The following is a 22,414-nucleotide window of genomic DNA, read 5'->3' on the forward strand; positions in this document are numbered from 1 at the left end:
GCTCACTAGGCTAATCCTCCGCCTCGCGGCACCGGCACACCGGGTTCTAGTCCCGGTCGGGGCACCGGATTCTGTCCCAGTTGCCCCTCTTCCAGGCCAGCTCTCTGCTGTGGCCAGGGAGTGCAGTGGAGGACGGCCCAAGTACTTGGGCCCTGCACCCCATGGGAGACCAGGAGAAGCACCTGGCTCCTGCCATCGGATCAACGCGGTGCGCTGGCCGCAGTGCGCCGGCCGCGGCGGCCATTGGGGGCTGAACCAACGGCAAAGGAAGACCTTGCTCTCTGTCTCTCTCTCTCTCACTGTCCACTCTGCCTGTCAAAAAAAAAAAAAATAGCACTACCAAATGATCCAGAAATTCCACTTCTGGGTATACAACCAAGGGAAATAAAATTAACATCTCAAAGAGGTACCTGCACTCCTATGTTTATTGCAGCGCCACTCACCATAGCCAAGACATGAGATCAACACAAGTGTCCATCAATGGATGAAGACATAAAGAGAATATGGTGTATATATAATATATACACAGTGAAGTACTATCAGACACTTTTTTAAAAATGTCATTTGCAAGAACCTGAATGAACCTGGAAAACATAAAGTGAAATAAGCTAGGGACATGAAGACAAATACCACGTGATCTCACTCATACGTGTACATTAATAAAGCTGACCTTAGAAAAAGAGCATAATGGAGTCCCGCTCGGTCCTCCTCGCCCGGTACCCGTGCGCCCGCTCTGCACAGTCAGCCCCGTCCACCCAGTCCTCACTGCCAGCCGGCCGGCCCGCCCCCCACCGCAGCCATGGACGCCATCAAGAAGAAGATGCAGATGCTGAAGCTGGACAAGGAGAACGCCATCGACCGCGCCGAGCAGGCCGAAGCCGACAAGAAGCAAGCTGAGGACCGCTGCAAGCAGCTGGAGGAGGAACAGCAGGCGCTCCAGAAGAAGCTGAAGGGGACTGAAGATGAGGTGGAGAAGTACTCGGAGTCGGTGAAAGACGCCCAGGAGAAACTGGAGCAGGCCGAGAAGAAGGCCACCGACGCCGAAGCAGATGTGGCCTCCCTGAACCACAGCATTCAGCTGGTAGAGGAGGAGCTGGACCGGGCGCAGGAGCGTCTGGCCACTGCCCTGCAGAAGCTGGAGGAGGCCGAGAAGGCTGCTGATGAGAGCGAGAGAGGCATGAAGGTCATCGAAAACCGGGCCATGAAGGATGAGGAGAAGATGGAGCTGCAGGAGATGCAGCTGAAGGAGGCCAAGCACATTACGGAGGACTCAGACCGCAAATACGAGGAGGTGGCCAGGAAGCTGGTCATCCTCGAGGGAGAGCTGGAGCGCTCAGAAGAGAGAGCTGAGGTGGCCGAGAGTCGAGCCAGGCAGCTGGAGGAGGAATTCCGAACCATGGACCAGGCCCTCAAGTCCCTGATGGCCTCAGAGGAGGAGTATTCCACCAAGGAGGACAAATACGAAAAGGAGATCAAGCTGCTGGAGGAGAAGCTGAAGGAGGCTGAGACCCGAGCGGAGTTTGCCGAAAGGTCTGTGGCCAAGTTGGAGAAGACCATCGACGACCTGGAAGAGACCTTGGCCAGCGCCAAGGAGGAGAACGTGGAGATTCACCAGACCCTGGACCAGACCCTGCTGGAACTCAACAACCTGTGAGGGCCGGCCCCGGCCAGGCTCTGGTCGCCACCTCAACGCAATAAAACCCGTGTTACAGACAAAAAAAAAAAAGAAAGAAAAGAAAAAGAAAAAGAGCAGAATGGTAGTTACCAGAGGCTGAGCAGTTAATGGGGACGAGAACTGGGGAGATGTTGGTAAAAAGGATGCATAATTACCATTAGATGGAAATGAGGGGGGGTTAAGAATAAGGAAATAGAGATAGAAAGTAGATAAGTGATAGTATGGAGGGAAGAAGGGTAGGGTAACAGCAGGGGGATTAGGAATAACTGCTAATAGTCAAGGAATTTCTTTGTAGGGTGAGTAAAAAAACTCTAAAATTTATCGTGGTGATGATTGCATGACACTGTAAAGATAGTAAAACCACTGGACTGTACATTCTAACCAGGTGCATTGTGAGATATGTGAATTACATCTCAATAAAGCTGTTTTCTCAAAGAAAAATTTATTTTCTATCTTTCTTATTATGGCTACCCTACTAAACATGAAGTGATGTCTCATTAAGGATTTCATTTGTAATCATCTGATAACCAGTGATGTTGAACTTCTTTTCATGTGCTTATCAAATATATTTATATTCTTTTGAGAAATTTCCATTCAAGCCCTTTCCCCATTTAATTGGAGTTTTTGTGTTTTATTATTGAATAATAAAAGTTCTTGTACTCTGTATACCAGTTGCTTTTGTGTGTGTGTGTGTGGTTTGTTTGTTTGTTTGGACAGGCAGAGTTAGACAGTGAGAGAGGGACAGAGAGAAAGGTCTTCCTTTCGTTGGTTTATCCCCCAAATGGCCACTACCACCGGCACACTGCGCCTATCTGAAGCCAGGAACCAGGTGCTTCCTCCTGGTCTCCCATGCGAGTGCAGGGCCCAAGCACTTGGCCATCCTCCACTGCCTTCCCGGGCCACAGCAGAGAGCTGGACTGGAAGAGGAGCAACCAGGACAGAACCAGCGCCCCAACCAGGACTAGAACCCGGGGTGCCGGCGCCGCAGGTGGAGGATTAGCCAAGTGAGCCATGGTGCCGGCCCTACCAGATGCTTTTGTAATTCTATCACAGAACACCTAAGACGAGGTAATTTATAAAGAACTGAAATCTATTTCTCGCAGTTCTGGAGGTTAGGAAGTGTAAGATCAAGGAAGCATAAAGAATCAGCCTTCTTATTGCATCCCTACATATGGAAGGCAGAAAGGGAAGAGATAGTTGCCCTCTTGTGTCCTCATTCGGCCAAACAGAAGAGAGAAAATCCACTTCTAAAAACCCTGTTTCTAGAGTAATTAATCAATTCATGAGGGCAGAGCCCTACAACCTAAACATCTTCCATTAGGTCCCAACTCCCAACACAGTTGCTTTGGGGATTAAGTTCCCAACCTGTGAATTGGAGTGGTAGAGGAGGTTACATTAAAACCACAGAAATTTCCAAATATTTTCTCCCATCCTGTAGGTTGTCTTTTCATTTCCTTGATAGCATCCTCTGAATGCACAAAAGCTTTTTAATTTTGAAAAAGCTTTACTGATCTTCTATTGTTTTTTTTCTCATACTTTTAGTATCATATCTAAAAATCCATGGCCAAATCCAAGATCATAAATTATCCCTATTTTCTTTTAAGAGTTTTATAGTTTTAAAAGTTTTTGCTGGGGCTGGTGTTGTGGCATAGCAGGCTAAGCTGCCACATCATATGACCACTGGTTCAAGTCTCAGATGCTCCACTTCCAATCCAGCTCTCTGGTAAAGCGCCTGGGAAAACAACAGAAGATGGACCACATACTTAGACCCCTGTACCCACGTGGGAGACCCAGATGGAGCTGCAGGCTCCTAGCCTGGGCCTGGCCTAGTCCTGGCTGCCGCTGCCATTTGGGGAGTGAACCAGCAGATAGAACATCTCTGTCTCTCCCTCTGTTTCTGTAACACTGCCTTTCAAATAAATAAGACTTAAAAAAAAAAAAAGAAAGAAAAGAAATTGCTTTTTAGAGACTAAAGTCCAACCCTGCCTTTGTGTCTTAAATGTCCCAAGATTCCTCCATCAGTCCTCCTGGGCATCAACATCCCTGCAAAGACTTTCTGCCTTGCCCACAGATTAACTATAAAAGTGGAAAAGCATGAACACTGATATGGGAATTGAAGAAGAAAAATGGTGAAGTAATGAAGCAATGAAAGTGGTGTAGTTTTTTGTAGGATAACAAGTGGCATAGGAAGAGAAGTCAAGGACAGGCTTCTTCAGACCCCACTACACAGGGTACAGAAAGGAAGGCATCCACTTCCCCATGTGAATAATGTTCTCTGGATCTGTAAGAGTGCTGTATTCTGCGGCTGGCACTGTGGTGCAGCGAATTAACACCTTGGCCTGAAGCACCAGCATCTCATATGGGTTCCAGTTCAAGTCCCAGCTGCTCCACTTCCAATCCTGCTCTCTGCTATGGCCTGGGAAAGCAGTAGAAGATGGCCCAAGTCTTGGGCCCCTGCACTCATGTGGGAGACCTGGAAGAAGTTCCTGGCTCCTGGCTTCAGATCAGCAAAGCTCCAGCCATTGCGGCCAGTTGGGGAGTGAACCAGCAGATAGAAGACCTCACTCTATGGCCAGCACCATGGCTCACTAGGCTAATCCTCCACCTGCAGCGCTGGCACTCAGGGTTCTGGTCCCAGTTGGGGTGCCGGTTCTGTCCTGCTTGCTCCTCTTCCAGTCCAGCTCTCTGCTGTGGCCTGGGAAGGCAGTGGAGGATGGCCCAAGTGCTTGGGCCCTGCACTCTCATGAGAAACCAGGAGGAAGCACCTGGCTCCTGGCTTAGGATCAGCATGGTGTACCGGCCGCAGCAGCTATTTGAGGGGTGAACCAACAGAAGGAAGACCTTTCTCTCTGTCTCTCTCTCTCACTGTCTAACTCTGCCTATCAAAAAAAAAAAAAATACCTCGCTCTCTCTGCCTTTCCTTCTCTCTCTGTGTGTAACTCTTTCAAATAAATAAATAAATATTTTTTAAAAAAAAGTGTTGTATTCTATTTCCACTCCCACCCTGACCTAGATGAATTTTCCTGAGCTCCTCTAAGAGCAGAAGTAGCAACAGATGTCATCCTTCTTTTCTTAGTCCCTTTACTTTACTGAGAACAAACTATATTCTGAGGCTGGTTTGCCCAAATTTTAAGCTACAAAATCCTCAGGTGATATAACCTAATCCTTCTCTAGCAGACCATCCTGCCTACAACCACAGATGCTGGCTTTTTAACAACCCTAGGGCTTAATACTACCAATCTGTTGGATTCAATTTCACACACAAAACAAACTAGTTATTGGGACAAAAGTGCTCGATCATACTTCCTTTCATATCTTCTTTCACCTACACACATGTATGTAAATTTTCATGTATACATAACAGGATATGAAAATATGTATTTTGGGGGGTGGGCACAATTCTTTGTTCTTTATTCTTTTCCTTCATCTTTTGTGATAGTGTGCCCATACCACAGACACAGAACATTCAGGCACCTACATCAGAACTTATGCACAGTCTCCTAATTTTCACATCTGTGTACATTAAAACTAAGTTAGTGGGACCTGCACTGTGGCACATAGGGTTAAAGCCCCCACCTGCAGCACTGGCATCCCATATGGGTGCCGGTTCGAGTCCCAGCTGCTCCACTTTCAATCCAGCTCCCTGCTAATGTGCCTGGGAAAGCAGCGGAGATGATCCAAGTCCTCAGGCACCTGTACCCACATGGGAGACCTGGAAGAAACTCCTGGCTCCTGGCTTCAGATCGGCTTAGCTCTGGCCATTGCGGCCATTTGGGGAGTGAACCAGCTGATGGCAAGATCTCTTCTCTCTCTCTCTCTACCTCCTCTCTGTAATTCTGTCTTTCAAATAAACAAAATAAATCTTTTAAAAAATAAAACCAACAGCCCTTAAGGCATGCGGATCCGGCTGAAAAGCCCATGAGAGTAAACCTAAATGAAAGATTTCCACGAGTGAGATCCCAGTGGAAAGAACGGGTCATCAAAGAAGGAGGTACCTTTCTCTGAAGGGAGGAGAGAACTTCCACTTTGACCATGGCCTTGTCTAAATATGATCAGAGTCGGTGAACTCAGGGGGCTTCCATAGCCTTGGCAGCTCATGACAAGAGCCTAGGGTGATTACTGATGCCATAAACAAGAGTGTCAATTTGTTAAGTCAACAACAGGAGTCACTGTGCACTTACTCCTCATGTAGGATCTTTGTCCTTAGTGTGCTTTACATTGAGATTTAATGCTATAACTAGTACTCAAACAGTATTTTTCACTTTATGTTTCTGCGTGGGAGCAAACTGTTGAAATCTTTACTTAATGTATGCTAAACTGATCTTCTGTATATAAAGAGAATCGAAAATGAATCTTGATGTGAATGGAAGGGGAGAGGGAGTGGGAAAGGGGAGGGTAGCGGGTGGGAGGGACGTTATGGGGGGGAAGCCATTCTAATCCATAAGCTGTACTTTGGAAATTTATATTCATTAAATAAAAGTTAAAAAAATAAAATAAAATAAAACCAAGTTAGTCAGGCTTCATTAATACTAACACATATGAGTTATCTGAAGGTAGGACCAGGGTACTTTACAACATTTGTGGGAAAATTAAATTGAAAGATTTTTAATTTGATGTAAAAAATTAAAATTCATGCATAATTTTTTATAACATGATTTGCCAGGACCTTTTTTGAAGATCCCTCATATCCACAGATTTTAAAAATGTTTGCACAAAAATGAGCATCTTTTCATTCCATTTCCATGAACTTCTCAAAGCACTCCCATACACTCTTTGAAATGGTTTCTCAGGAACCACTACATGATGTTTTCACCACATCTGCTCCCCTGTGACTTCACTGCTAACTAATGTCTCCTAAGTAAAAGGATACCTATTACATTAGAATATAGAGCTTCAAGACCAGAAAAAAAAAAATAAGGACAGTTTCCAGATGCCCAAGCATTTCTATAGCAACCAAGCATTTGAAAGAAAAAAGTAAGGTTTTCATACACATCCCATTTTATGCTTACAGCATATCCTGGGAATTGTTGCTATTCTCCTTCACTTTATAAAGACATGACTTGTCACTCACTAAGTAGTGCAACTACGACCACAACACACTATTCTCCCTGGATTAGGGATAATGTCCGCTTTATAGCATCATGATCTGGTAAAAAAAAAAAAACAACTATAGAATCCCCCTACATAAGTAGAGAGATTAGATTCCTGAAGCAAAAATCCAAGAAATAAAATGCAAAAATTTCTATTTCTAAATATGTCAAAAAGTTGTAAGCAGTAAACCTTCCCAGTCTTTTCCATGTTCTCTAATCACCTGATCTCCAGGACACTCCCTGACTGCTGTGACTCCTGACAAAAGTTGGCAGTAGTGAGATGAGTATATGGTTCAGGGGGGTGCTGATCTGGCCTTACTACAGTAACAGATTTCATTCTCACGCAACAAGTCAACCAGGAATCCAATCCTCCCTGTTCCAGGATCTCTTCGAGCAACATAGTGGGAAGCCCGATCTTGATCACTCTAATCTTTCTTCATTCTCAGCTTTGCATCTGCATGAGCTACTTCATCAGAAATGTATCACTTGTAGACCTCTTCAAATGCTCTACTCTTACCCCTAAATTACGGGTGGACTTTGTATTAGTGAAGAGCTTCATCTTTGAGGAAGGCATGTCACAGCTCTACTTCTTGCTTATATTTGTCATGGCTGAGTGACACGTGCTGACCAACAACTGCTGTCATCACATCTCATCAAGTCAACTCCCTACTGATTTTACTGTAGAAGGTGGAATCAGGTTGATTATGAGCTATCTGTCAGCCACTACTCTCAGCCACTGGTATGTACGACACTGATATGGCAACTTTCTTGATTTACTATTATAGTCAGTAGCCCTACAGTCCTTGTTTCCTATACTTCTGCTCTTCAGCACCCTCCATATCAGCTTTACAGACAGCAAATCGACAGCTTTCAGCAGCAGCTCTGGGATTTTACTTTGAGTTGATGCAGTGATGCTTCTGTCTTGTTCTCGCTCAGACTGCTCACTTCAGAAAAAGCCTGAGGGCCGGCACTACTGCACAGCAGGTAAAGCAGCTGTCTGCGGCTCGGCATTCCATATGGGTGCCGGTTCATGCCTTTACTGCTCCGCTTGCGATCCAGCTCTCTGCTACAGCCTGGCAAAGCAGTAGAAGATGGCCCAAGTGTTTGGGTCCCTGCACCATATGGGAGACCCGGAAGAAGTTCCTGGATCCTGGCTTCAGCCTGGCCCAGCGCTGGCTGTTGCAGCCATCTGGGGAATGACCCAGCAGATAGAAGATCTCGAGATTTCTCTCTCTCTCTCCTTCTCTCTTGCTCTCTCTCTCTTTCGACCCCTCTCTCTGTAACTCTTTCTAAACCAAATAAAATATTTTTATAAAGAAAAAGCCTAGGACCTTCTAGCAAGGATACTCAATCAGCCCTATGGAAAGGTCATGAAGTGAGGCCTCCTGCCACTCTGAGGCTTCTACCAAAAGCCACTTGAGTGAACTATCTGGGAGTTGAACCTTTCAGCTCCAATCAAGGCCTCAGATGACTGAAGCCATTCTCTTGAATGCAACCTGGTGAGCAACTCCGAGAGAAGCCCAGCTAAAGTGCTACCAAACTCCTCACTTACAGAAACTGGGAAACAATAAATATTTGCTTTAAATTAAGTTTGTAAGTAATTTGTTATACAGAAAGTCAATTTACATATGAATAAAGTTATTAGTTATCAAGAGAAATGCAAATTAAAATAACACAAAGTATCACATTAGACCAACAGGTGTGGGGAAGATGTTTTGGATATTTATAACAGCACTCAGGGGCCATACAAAATTATCAACTTAAAAATAAGCCTGCTAAAAATTTATTGAATTTCAAGTGCTGCCTGTGTTTGCCTTGGCAGGGCCAGACCACTGATTTTGCAGGACACACACAGCCCTCAGGGAGGATATTCCCCACTCCTGTGCCTAGGACCTAGAAAATCTGGTCCAGGATATATTTTGCAACTGAATTCTCTTGCAGGACCATAAGGGAAACTTTACATTATTTGAGGTTTAAGGAATAGAAGCAAAATGAATGTGCACCTAAAGATAAGTAAGTAAGTAAAACTAAGTATTTGTAACAATAGAAACAACAGATTAGCTGTGGACACAGCTACAGGGATTGATTTTAGAGATAGAGTGCTGAGTTTTAAAGTAAAGAACATGGCCAGCCAGCGCTGCAGCTCAATAAGCTAACCCTCCGCCTGTGGCGCCGGGTTCTAGTCCCGGTCGGGGCACCAGATTCTGTCCCGGTTGTCCCTCTTCCAGGCCAGCTCTCTGCTTTGGCCCAGGAGTGTAGTGGAGGATGGCCCAAGTCCTTGGGCCCTGCACCTGCATGGGAGATCAGGAGAAGCACCTGGCTCCTGGCTTTGGATCAGCGTGGTGCGCCGGCCATGGCGGCCATTGGAGGGTGACCCAACAGCAAAAGGAAGACCTTTCTCTCTGTCTCCCTCTCTCTCACTGTCTAACTCCGCCTGTCAAAAAAAAAAAAAAAGAAAAGAAAAGAAAGAAAGAACAGAATGAGATATAAAACAAAATGTCACTTGTGTAGGTTGAAATTATAATGCACAGACATTGAGTTAAGGTGCTGCATGTCATGGAAGACTAATGCTCCTATAACAGCAAACAGAAAATGTTGTGTTAACTACCAAAAATTTCATTTTATGGATATTGAGAAGCTATGGAAGAAATGAGGACTAGATGGGTTGACATTCCAAAGAGCATAGGATCCTTTTGAAGTAAAATAAAAGTCTCCAGAGATTGTTACCCCTGAAGAATCTTCTGCTTCTAGGAACCAATGCACCATGGATTTAGCTGCAAGCAGAGGGTGTCTGTAAGGGAGAAATGAACCATCCAAGCTTTTAATGGTTATCACTGGGCTTAGAGGGGAAGTTTGAGGGGCTTCAAACACAAGCCCAGTTTTCCTCACAGGACACTATTGAGTCCCGACATTGTGAGGATTGAGGACTAGAACATAAGCTTCTAAAATGCAAAGCACAATCTCCTACACCCTGTGGTGCCTGAGATGCAGGCTCCAGAAGGTGGGGACCACACGACGGTCACTCACATGCTCTCACTCAGCAAATCTTCCCTTCAAAATATCTGCCAATGTGTTGAAGCTAACTGCAGTAGGAAGCTAAAGAGCTATACAGAAATGCTCTGGTGAGGAAAACAGAACCTCACATAGGCTGGAGGTACAGACAACTCTTTCATATGCTGATTTCATTTCATGTAGGTAAATTCCCAGGAATGGGATGAGCTGGGTCATATGGTGCATTTATTTGCAGATTTCTGAGGAATCTCCATACTGTCTTCCATAATGGTTGTACTACATTACATTCTGACCAATGGTGGGTTAGGGTACCATTTTTCCCCACATCCTCAGCATTTATTGATTTTTGATTTTTGGATAATAGCCATTCTAACAGGTGAGGTGAAAGATTGTGGTTTTGATTTGCATGTCCCTGATGGCAAGTGATCCTGAGCATTTTTACATATGTCTATCGGTCATTTGTATTTCATCCTTTGAAAAATGTCTATTCATATACTTTGCCCATTTCTTAACTGGATTGTTTGTTTTGTTGTGGAGTTTCTTGAGTTCTTTATAGATTCTGGATATTAATCTTTTATCAGTTGCACAGCTTGCAAATATTTTCTCCCATTCTAGAAGTTGCCTCTTCACTTTGCTGAGTGTTTCTCTTGAGTCTTGTGGATTGGAAGCTTCTCAGTTTGTTGTAATCCCCTTTGTTAATTATGATTGCCTGTACTTCTGGGGTCTTTTCTAAGAAGTCTTTCCCTATGCCAATGTCCTGTAAGTTTCCCCAATGTTCTCTAGTAATCTGATGGTATCGGGTCATAGATTCAGGTCTCTGATCCATTCTGAGTGGACTTTTGTGTAAAGTGCAAAGTAGGGATCTTGTTACATACTTCTGCACGTGGAGATCCAGTTTTCCCAGTGCCATCTGTTGAAGAGACTGTCTTTGCTCCAGGGATTGATTTTTGCTCCTTACAAAGATAAGTTGGTTGTAGATGTTTGGATTGATTTCTGGCATTTCTATTGTGTTCCAATTGTGTACACTTCTGTTCTTGTTTAAGTATCAGGCTGTTTTGATGGGCCCAGTTGTAGGATGTCTTGAAATCAGGTCTTGTGATGCATCTGGCTTTGTTTTTGTAGTTTAAGGTTGCTTTAGCTACCCTTGTTTCCATATGAATTTTATCATCATTTTTTCTAGATCTGAGAAGAATGTCATTGGTATTTTGATTTGTATTGCACTGAATCTGTAAATTTTTGGGGGTAGAATGGACATTTTGATATTATTAATTCTTCCAATCCACAAACATGGACGGTTTATCCATTTTTGTATATTCTTCTATTTCTTTATTTGATGTTTTTAATTTTCATTGTAGAAATCTTTCATATCCTTAGTTAAATTTATTGCAAGGTATTTAAATTTTTGTAGCAAATTGTGAATGGCCTGATCTTTCAAGTTCCTTCTACACCCAATTTGTTTAAGGTTTTTAACATGAAAAGATGCTGTATTTTATCAAATGGTTTCTCTGCATCTATTGATATAATCATATAGGTTTTATTATTTAATTTGTTCATGTAATGTATCACATTTATTGAATCCTGTATGTTGAACCATCCCTTGATACCAGGGACAAATACCATGTGGTCCAGGAGAATGATCTTTCCGATGTGCTGTTGGATTCAATTAACTAGTACTTTGCTGAGTATTTCTGCATCTATGTTTATCAGTGATCATTGGTCTATAGTTCTCTTTCTTTGCCGTTTCTTTTCTGATTTTGGAATTGAGGTGATGCTGGCCTCATAAAAGGAGCCTGGGAGGATTCCTTCCCACTCAGTTGTTTTGAATATTTTGAGAAGAATTGGAATTAGTACTTCTTTGAAGATTTGGTAGAATTCATCAGTGAAGCTATCTGGTCCTGGACTTTTCTTTGTTATGAGGATCTTTATATTGATTCAATCTCTGTCTTGAGTATTGTCTAGTTAGGTTTTCTGTGTCTTCATGACTCAATCTTAGTAGATTGCATGTGTCCAAAAATCTCTCTATTTCTTCTATTTCCCAATTTGTTGGCAATACTGTTAGTAGCAATTCCTGATGGTTCCTTTTATTTCTGTGGTATCTGTTGTAACACCTCCATTTTCATCTCTGATGTTATTAATTTAGGTCTTATCCCCTTTTTGGTTAGTTGGGTCAATGGCATCTCAATTTTGCTTGTTTTTTCAAAAAACCTGCTCTTCATTTCACCAATCTTTTTTATTTTTGTTACAATTTTCTTCATTTCTTCTTTGATTTTAATTATTTCTTTCCTCCTACTAATTGTGGGTTTAGTTTATTAGATCCTTGAGATACATTGTTATATCATTTATTTGATGCCTAATTTCTTTTGGTATTTATTTATTTATTTATTTGAGAAACAGAGTTACAGAGAGAGAGGGAGAGACAGAGAAAGGTCTTCCATCCACTGGTTCACTCCCCAAATGACTTCAAGAGCCAGAGCTGGGCCCATCCAAAGCCAGGAGCATCTTCTGGGACTCCCCTGTGGGTACAGGGGCCCAAGTACTTGGGCCATCTTCCACTGCTTTTCCAAGCCATTAGCAGAGAGCTGGATTGGAAGGGGAGTAGCCAGAACTCAAACTGGCACCCAAATGGGATGCTGACACTGCAGGCAGATGCCTAATCTATTATGTCCTCCAATTTCTTGATGTAGGCACTAATTGCTAGAAACTTCCTTCTTAACACTGCTCTTCCTGTATCCTATAAGTTTTGTTATGTATATTATCATATTTATTCATTTTTAAGAATATTTATTGCTTTTTTATTTCTTCTATGATCCACTGTTTATTCAGAAGCATGTTGTTCAGCTTCCATGTGTTTGCATATTGTCTAGAAATTAAGTTGTTAATTTCAAGTCTGATTCCATTGTGGTCAGAAAAGATACATGGTGGAAAGAACAGGTCATCAAAGAAAGAGGTACCTTTCTCTGAAGGGAGGAGAGAACTTCCACTTTGACTATGACCTTGTCTAAATATGATCAGAGTTGGCAAACTCAAAAGGTTTCCATAGACTTGGCAACTCATGACTAGAGCCTAGGGTGATTACTGACGCCATAAACAAGAGTGTCAATTTGTTAAGTCAACAACAGGAGTGCACTTACTCCTCATATAGGATCTCTGTCAATGTGCTGTACATTGTGATTTAATGCTATAACGAGTACTCAAACAATATTTTTTACTTTGTGTTTCTGTGTGGGTGCAAACTGTTGAAATCTTTACTTAATATATACTAAATTAATCTTCTGTATATAAAAAGAATTGAAAATGAATCTTGATGTGAATGGAATGGGAGAGGGAGCGAGAGAGGGGAGGGTTGTGGGTGGGAGGGAAGTTATGGGGGGGAGCCATTGTAATCCATAAGCTGTACTTTGGAAATTTATATTCATTAAATAAAAGTTTAAAAAAAGAAAATAAAAGATACATGGTACAATCTCAATTTTTTAAATTTTTTTGAGATTTGCTTTATGTTCTAGCAGTCCTTAGTGTAGATTAGTTCTGCTGCTTATTTGCTGGTTTGCTGTCTAATTGACCTATTGATGAAAGTGGGGTCCTGAAGTCCTCCATCATTATTGTATCAGAGTCTTTGTATCCCTTTAGTTCCATTAACATTTGTTTTAAATAGCCAAGTGCTCTGGAATTAGGTGCATATACATTTACTATAGTCACATCTTCTTTTTGAATTTATCTCTTAATAATTACATAATGCCCTTCTTTGTCTCTTTTAACAGTTTTTGTGTTAAAGTTCATTTTGTCTGATATTAGGATGGCTACTCCTGCTCTTTTCTGCTTTCCATTAGCATGGAATATCTTTCTCCATTCTTCTACTTTCAATCTGTGAGTATCTTTGTTAGTGAGATGTGTTTCTTGTAGGTGTCAAATAGGTGGGTCTTGTTTTTAATCCATGCAACCAGTTTGTATCTTTTAGTTGAAGAATGTAGGCCATTTACATTCAATATTATTGTTGATAAGCAATGATTTGATCCTACCATTTTTCCATACATATTCCTATTGTTTGCTTTGGATTTCCTTTGAACTTTTACTAGATTTTCTGCCTTCACACACTTTCATAATGATGACTACTGTTCTCTGGTTCTACATCCTTAAGCATCATTTGTAATGCTGGATGAGTAGGGACAGATAATTTCAATTTCTGTTTGCTTTAGAAGGGCTTTATTTCACCTTCGTTCATAAATGAGATATTTGTTGAGTACAGTATTCTGGGTTGACAGTTTTTTTCTTTTAGGACTTGGACTATGTCTCTCCATTCTCTAATTGGAGATCCTCTGAAGGTAATCTGGTGTTTCTCTCGTGCACATGTTATAATCTTTTCTTTATGTTTTACTGTTGAAAGATTGACCTCAAGATGTCATGGAGAAGATCTTTTCTGGTCATGTCTATTAGGAATTCTATGTGCTTCCTGTACTTGGATGTCCCTTTCTTTCTCCAACTTAGGGACTTATTCTGTTATTATTTCACTGAATAGGCCTTCTAATCCATTCTCTCTTTCTCCACCTTAAGGAACTCCTGACATGTATGTTTGGCCATTTGATAGTAAACTATTAATCGCAAACACTATTTTCAGTTTTCCCAATTTTTTTAGCCTGAAATATTTCTAAGGATTTGTCTTCTAGCTCAGATATTCTTTCTTTTGCCTCAAAAAAATCTGTTGTTAAGGCTTTCCACTGTATTTTCTATTTAGCATAATGAATTCTTCATTTCTCATATTTTAGTTTGATTTCTTTTCAAAATCTCTCTCAGCAAAATTCTTCTTCCATGTCATGTATGAATTTATTTATCTCATGTATTTGTTTCTCCGTGTTTTTGAATAATGTTATGACCATTCTTTTTAATTCCTTTTCAGATATGTCATCAATCATTTTATCTTTACATTCTATTATTGAAGTGTTGTGTTCTTTGGGGGAGTCACATTTGTCTTCCTTTTTCATGTTTCTTGAAGTTCTGCATTTATTTTTTGGCATATGTTAACACACTTGTTGGTTTCCTCCTTTAATGGATTTTATCTTTGACTATGCCTCTGTGGCTTAGTAGAGTGTCTGTTCATTCAGTGGATATCCAGAGGCATGTGTTGGGTGGGTCTAGGAGCTCTGGTCAGTGTTCAAGGATGGGGCAAGAGTCCAGGGTGATATTCCAGTTGGCTGTAATAGATCTCCTCTGTGGTCAGCATGAGGAAGGGATGGTCATGTTGGCTGGTGAAATCACAGCCTAACCTCTCTGGCAAGGTGATCATTGCTGTCGCTCCCCGTCTTCGTGGAGGAGCAACACTGAACCCTGCGCTGTTCTTTCGTCTGCTCGGCCCTCCCCGGGTTTGCTGCTGGTTCTTCCCGGGTTGGCTACTGTCCCTTCCACCTCCGTGGAAGGGCAGTTCCCCCTGGCCGCATTCCCCACTTCCGCAGGGGAGCGGCACACCGCCGGCCGGTTCTCTCGGGGGGCTGCACAGGTGTTCCTTCAGCTAGATGTTCCTGGTGCATGCCGTCTCTCTCCTCCTTTATAGTCCTCCTCCGCCAATCCTAACTCGGCTGCCCACACGCCGAGTACGCTGCTCTCCAATCAGGAGCAAGTCCTACAGTTTATTGGTTGAACTGGAGGCAGCTGGGTAGAAGCTGTTTTCTCCTCTCCCAGCGCCATATTGTAGGAGAGCAGATGCATAGAATAAGTCTTAATTCCAGTAACAGTCTAGTCCGAGCTGCTCCCCACAGAGGAGAGCAGATGCATAGAATAAGTCTTAATTCCAGTAACTTAGTCTAGTCCGAGCTGCTCCCCACAATTGCCTGGGTTTAGCCTACAGGTGGCTAGCACAACCCATCCATGTAGGCAAATGAAACACTCAAAGTATCTATGCAATCCTCAGTGAAAGCACAGAACCCTCTGCAATGACCCATCCCAGACACTCAGGGAGCTCTGCACCTCTGAAGCCAGACACAGTGATTGCCCAGAGACCCAGCTACATCCCATGCCCTCTTGTGCAGTCAGAATTCCCATAGTATAGCTCACAAGACTTCCACAGTCACAGAATACAGAGGATCCACTCTCAGCCCTGCAAGCCTGCCCAGTACATGGAGAGAGCAGAAGCCTTCTCAGAGCCTGCTGCCTGTCAGTGCTCTGCCGTGGCAATTTGAGTGTAGATACATATGATACAGGGAGAGGTGGGGAGTGCCTCACATTCCTAAGTGGGTACCCAGCCTCCTGCCAATCCTCCAGGTCAGACTCAAAGTCCGTGGGGACTGCTGACATTTCCCTCTGATAAAATCTGCTAGTTGCACACACATGCACATGCACACGTGAGTCAACACAGCCTACACTTGCATTATTACGATGGCGCTTTCTTCCTGCTAGTCCTTCCATGCCCTTTTTGGAGGTTAGGGAGAAGTAAATGTGCTTCTCCCTTCACAGGGTTAGCTGAGCACCCTGCCCCACTGCTAGCACTCCAGACTAAAAGTCAGTGTGGTCGACAAGGTTCTCCCTCAGGCAGTATCACCAGTGACATGGGCTGCCACAGTCGATTCTCTCCTTACTTCCAGAAGGTGACATCTCCTTCAGCCCCCAGCCGCAGGAGTCACCAGTGGTGTTCTAGCTCACTGCTGCGTGCTTGTACTGTCTATGCTGCTCCACAGCATCTCTCTTCTTTCTGTAGAATTTCCGCTGCAAATCTCTCTCCACTCTCCTCTGTGAATGTACTTCCTCTGCTTTTCTTTTGTTGTTGTCCCACGGTCAAAATCAGCACATCTTTTCTCTATTCAGCCATCTTGGATTTGTATGAAAATTTTAGGTCTAAAGAAACATTGTAAACAAATTCAGAAGTATAGTTAGGTATGTGCATGCTGAAGTATTTAGGGAGATGTCTGTAATTTACTTTGAAATGTGTCCAAAAAGAGATAGACTGACGGATGGACAAACTAACAAACAGATGTATAACACAGCAAGACCAGGAAAATCTAAGGATAGAATTAAAAATTGCAGGTGTTCACTGTAAAATTCTTTTAACACATATATTTAAAATTACATAGTAAAACTGATATATGAGGATACTATGAATAACGGCATGACAATAAATTTACCAATTTAGATAGAAATGGACAATTTCCTCAAAAATTTAACTTATCTAAAATAGTGGCTTAAAATAGTCCACTAATCTTTGACACTACTTCAAAATGTGGAACTTAATTTACCTCTTCTTGGATAAAGAAAATTAATTATTTGGATTTGAGCAAGATTAATTACTTCTCTCTAGTGAATATGAAAAGGCAAAAGCAGCAGCTGTGATTTCAGAGATTAGGTCAAGAAAGGCACTGTGGCTCCCTGTTTGCTTTATTTCTTAGATCACCTACTCTGGGAAAGCCAGCTTCCCTGGCTCTCTGTGGAGACCCAATCTGGCAAGGAATGAGGTCTACTGTCAACACTCAACAAGGATTGGAGACTCACACCCAATAACTGCTAAATGGTTTGAAAATGGATTCAAGTCTTTAGATGTCTATAGCCTCAATCAACAACTTGACTATAATCTCATGAGACTCTCTGCCTAAACAAACCAGCTAAGCTGCTCCTAAATTTCTAATCTACAGAATATTTAATAAATTTTTTGTTGTTAAGCCCTAAATTTTTGTGTAATTCTTAATGAAAAAATAGAAACTAAGGGCTGGCACTTGGCGTAGCAGGCTGCAGTGCCAGCATCCCATATGGGAGCTAGTCCATGACCTGGCTGCTCCACTTCTGATCCAGCTCCCTGCTAATGTGCATGGGAAAGCAGTAGAAGATGGCTCAAGTCCCTGGGCCCCTGCATCCATGTGCAACCATTTGGGGAGTGAACCAGTAGATGGAAGCGCTCTCTCACTTTCTCTCTCTTTCTCTCTCTCTCTCTGTGTTAGTGTGTTTGTGTGTATGTGTGTGTCTTCCTCTCCTTCTTTGTAACTCTAATTTTCAAATAAATAAATAAATAAATCTAAACAGATACAGTAACAACAGCATTAAGCATTTGACTATAAAGTAAATTAAAAATATTATCTCACAAATAAATAAAAAGTTAAAAAATGAATATCAAATACCAAGGAATAAACATAATAATAGATATATAAAGCCTCCATGCTGAAAACTAAGACTTGCTATAGACAGAAATTTAGGAAGACCTAAGGGGATGGCATTGTGGCACAGCAGGTTAAGCCACTGCTTACAATGCTAGCATCCTATATCAGAGTGCCAATTTCAGTCCCAGTTGCTCTGCTTCCAATCCAGCTCCTTTCATGCACTTGGGAAAGCAGTAAAAGAAGACCCAGGTGCTTGGGCCCCTGCCAGCCACATGGGAGACCCAGATAGAGTTCCAGGCTCCCCAGTTCTGCCTGGCCCAACCTAAGCTGTTGTAACCATTTGAGGAGTCAACCAGCAGATGGAAAATCTCTCTTTGTCTGTCTGTCTGCCTGTCTCTAGCTTTATCTCTATCTCACTTTCTGTGTGTGTGTGTGTTGCTCTACCTTTCAAATAAAATAAAACTTTAAAAAAAGAAAGAAGCCCTAAACAAATGGAAGGATATATGAAAATTCAATTCTCTAAAGACATAAACTGTACTCCAAATTAAATTACAGATTTAAAAGTTCCAGCTAAAAGTTTTAGTGGGCTTTTTCATTGCTGGAATTAATAAATTGATTATAAAATTATATGGATATACTTTCATATCCATATAATTTCAAGAGTAGCTAGGGCATTCTTGAAAAACAATAAAACTGAAGAACTTACAAGTGTCATGACTTATTAGAACACAAAAGTACTTAAAATAATATAGTATTAATACAAAAAGAAAAGTTTTCAATTGGAACATAGTCTTCTGATTTATGACAATGAATGACAACACTGCATGCAATGAGAAATAGATTTTTTTTTACAATGAACTCTCATGTAGAATAAAGAGGGAATACTTCAATACATGTACAAAAAAAGAATGCATCTTGACCTCCATCTCAAACTACAAGTTAAGAAAAATCTATATGGACTTCAAACCTAAGCGAAAAATATAAAATAAAAATATTTTAGAGAATACCTAGGAAAAAATTTTCATGTCACTGAAATAATCAGATTTATTAAATGGGATACATAAAGCATTACCCATAAAAGCAAAAAATGCATTAACTATATTAAATAGAACTTCTGATAATCAAAAATATCATTAATAGAATGAAAAAGCAATCAATTGAATGGAAGAAAACATACACAAGACGTGTCTGGTAGTCATTTTATATTAAGAATATTAAAAGATATGGGGGTGGGGGCAGCCATTGTAATCCATAAGCTGTACTTTGGAAATTTATATTCATTAAATAAAAGTTAAAAAAAAAAGAACATGCTGCCTTATGTTCATTGTCAGTGTAACAGAATTATAATAAACCATAAACTGAATAAAAGAAAAAAAGAATATTAAAAGGGGGCTGGCACTGTGGCATAGCAGGTAAAAGCTGCAGCCCGCAGCGCCAGCATCCCATATGGATGCCAGGTGGAGTCCCAGCTGCTCCACTTCCGATCCAGCTCTCTGCTATGGCCTGGGAAAGCAGTAGAAGATGGCCCAAGCCCTTGGCCCCCTGTACCCAAGTGGGAGACCTGGAAGAGGCTTCTGGCTCCTGTCTTCAGATTGGCCCAGCTACAGCCATTACAGCCATTTGGGGAGTGAACCAGCAGATCAAAGATCTCTCTCTCTCTCTCTCTAACTCTGCTTCTCAAATAAATAAATAAAATCTTTTTAAAAAGAATATTAAAAGGATTTTTATAAGTCAATAAGCAAATGATGGACAACCCAACAGATCTGAACACACACTTCACAAAACAAAGTATCCAAATGTCCAAGATAACCAACTTCATTAGTCATCAGAGAAACTGAGATTAATACCACCATGCACTACTTCTATATGCCTTCCAAAATAGCTTTAAAATGTTTCTAATTCCAAAAGAATAATGACAAGGATATGGAACAATCAGGACTCATAAATTTTGGTCAAAGCTTGAATTTAAATAATCGCTGAGAAAACATAATGCATAGCATTATGAGCCAGCAATTCCACTCTTCAGTATATCTCCAACATAAATGTATACCTATATTCAGCATTACACATTTATTAGAATGTTCACAGCAAATTTATTTTACAATAGTCAGAACCTGAAAATCCAACTACCCATCAATTGGTGAATGGATAAATAAACTGTTGTATATCTAAACAATGAAAAGGAATGGATTTCTGATACACACAACATGGATGAATTATCAAAACTATGTCAAGCAGAATATATACATAAAAATATATGCATGTAATTCTATGTGTATAAAGTACAAAAATAGGCAACAAAATGGATTATTCTCATAAATATAATCTATAACAAAAGAATTCAGACATATAGTATATACAGATGTGTGTACTACTGTTCCCAAGCCTGGGTCATTCCAGTTAGCACACACAGGAAATCTCTGAATAAGAGTTGGCCTCTTGGTGGTCAGCGTTGTGGCGTAGCAGGTTAACCCAACACCTGGGACTCCAGGATCCCATATGGCAGTCATGTGGGGAGTAAACCAGGGGCAGAAGATCTTCCTCCCTCTGTAACTCTGCCTTTCAAATAAATACATTTTTAAAGATTGATTTGAAAGGCAGAACTATGGAGGATGAAGGGCAGAGGAATAGAAATCTTCAGGGCCGACACCGTGGCTCACTAGGCTAATCCTCCACCTGTGGTGCCGGCACCTGGGTTCTAGTCCCGGTTGGGGCGCCGGATTCTGTCCCAGTTGCTCCTCTTCCAGTCCAGCTCTCTGCTGTGGCCCGGGATTGCAGTGGAGGATGGCCCCACATGGGAGACCAGGAGGAAGGACCTGGCTCCTGGCTTCTGATCAGCACAGCACGCTGGCCGCAACACACTGGCCGAAGTGGCCACTTTGGGGGTGAACCAATGGCAAAGGAAGACCTTTATCTCTGTCTCTCTCTCTCTCTCTCTGTCTAACTCTTCCTGTCAAAAATAATAATAATAATAATAAAAAATAAAAAAGAAATCTTCCATCTACTGATTCACTCCCCAAATGGAAACAACGACCAAGGCTGGGCCAGACCGAAGCCAGGAGCCCAGAGCTGGATCAGAAGTGGAGCAGCCACGACTCGAACCAGCACCCATATGGGATGCCAGCACTGCAGACGACAGCTTTACCAGCTAAGCCACAGTGCCAGCCCCTCATTTTTATTTTTAAAGATTATTTATTTGATATGCTGAGTCACACACACACACAGAGTGAACAAGAGAGACAGAGATATAGATATCTTTCATCTATTGATTCATTTCCCAAATGCCCACAACAGCCAGGGTTAAGCCAGACTGAAGCTAGGAGCCAGGAACTCCAACTTTATCTCCCATGTGGGTGCCAGGGGCAAAATGAGAACTTGAACCAGCACTCACATGGGATGCTGCCATCGCAGGTGATGGTATAACCAACTGTGCCATAACACAGGCTCATGGCCCTCATTTTAAAAATTGTGTCACGCAGTGGCAGGGAGCTGGATGGAAAACAGAGCAACCAAGACACCAACCGGCTCTCCAATATGGGATGCTGGCATCCAAGGCAGCACCTTAATTCACTAAGCCACAATACCAGCCCCTCTACGTTTATTAACTGGAATTTTGTTATTTAAGAAAAAGAACTACTGGGGTTGGCACTGTGGTGTAGTAGGTTAAGCCTCTGCCAATATCCCATATGGGTGCCAGTCTATGTCATGGCTGCTCCGCTTCTGATCCACCTCTCTGCTAGTGGCCTGGGGGGACAGCAGAGGATGGCCCAAGTGCTTGGACCCTTGTACCTGGGTGGGAGACCTGGAGGAGGCACCTGGCTCCTGGCTTTGGATCGGCCCAACACTGGCTGTTGCAGCCACTTGCGGAGTGAACCAGAGGATGGAAGACTCTCTCTCTCTCTCTCTCTCTCTCTCTCTCTCTCTCTCTCTCTAACTCTGCCTCTCAAATGAATAAATAAATCTTTAAAAAAAATTGTGTCACTTCCCAGTGCTGTGGCCTAGTGGTAGTGGCATCCATGTGGTACCGGTTCAAGTCCTGACTGCTCCACATCCAATCCAGCTCCCTGCTAATGCACCTGGGAAAGCAGCGGAAGATGGCCCAGTGCTTGAGCCCCTGTACCCATTCGGGAGACCCGGAAGAAGCTTGTGGCTCCTGGTTTCAGATCAGCATAGCTCCAGCTGTTGAGGACAATTGAGGAGTGAACCAGCAGATGGAAGAGTCTGTCTCTCTCTCTCTCTCTCTGCCTCTCCTCCCTCTGTATAACTCTGACTTTCAAATAAATAAATAATTAAAAAAAATAAAAATAACAATGAGCACCACCAGATCTTCAGGAGAGGATGGGTCCCTTTTTCCTCTACTCAACACCACCATACAGATAAACACACACCCACACACACACACAAACACACACACACACAAACCCCACCCAACCCCCATCTTTCCAAAGAGCCAAAGGAACTAAAAAGAAACTGGTAGTTGTAAATTTGTGGAAATTTTTTGGAAAAAGACCAGAATCAGGGAAGGAAACATAATACCCAACACAGAGCAGTTTCTGGAAATACGCCTG

The 22,414-nt window shown here is 42.2% G+C and overlaps 2 protein-coding genes across 2 annotated transcripts in view; one reads left to right on the forward strand and one right to left on the reverse strand.

The window, feature by feature from the left end:
• LOC100343776 (olfactory receptor 8B12) overlaps positions 1 to 22,414 on the reverse strand; it is a 180,235-nt gene that overhangs the window by 148,439 nt on the left and 9,382 nt on the right. The window lies entirely within an intron of this gene.
• Positions 687 to 1,747, forward strand: LOC138843532 (uncharacterized). The gene has a single exon (XM_089314037.1). The coding sequence runs from the start codon at positions 800 to 802 to the stop codon at positions 1,652 to 1,654; it is 855 nt and encodes a 284-aa protein (XP_089170163.1). The 5' UTR covers positions 687 to 799; the 3' UTR covers positions 1,655 to 1,747.

The sequence above is a fragment of the Oryctolagus cuniculus genome, chromosome 1 (assembly GCF_051225735.1).
Source record: "Oryctolagus cuniculus isolate XC-2025 breed Fujian yellow rabbit chromosome 1, ASM5122573v1, whole genome shotgun sequence".
Classification (NCBI taxonomy): Eukaryota; Metazoa; Chordata; class Mammalia; order Lagomorpha; family Leporidae; genus Oryctolagus; species Oryctolagus cuniculus.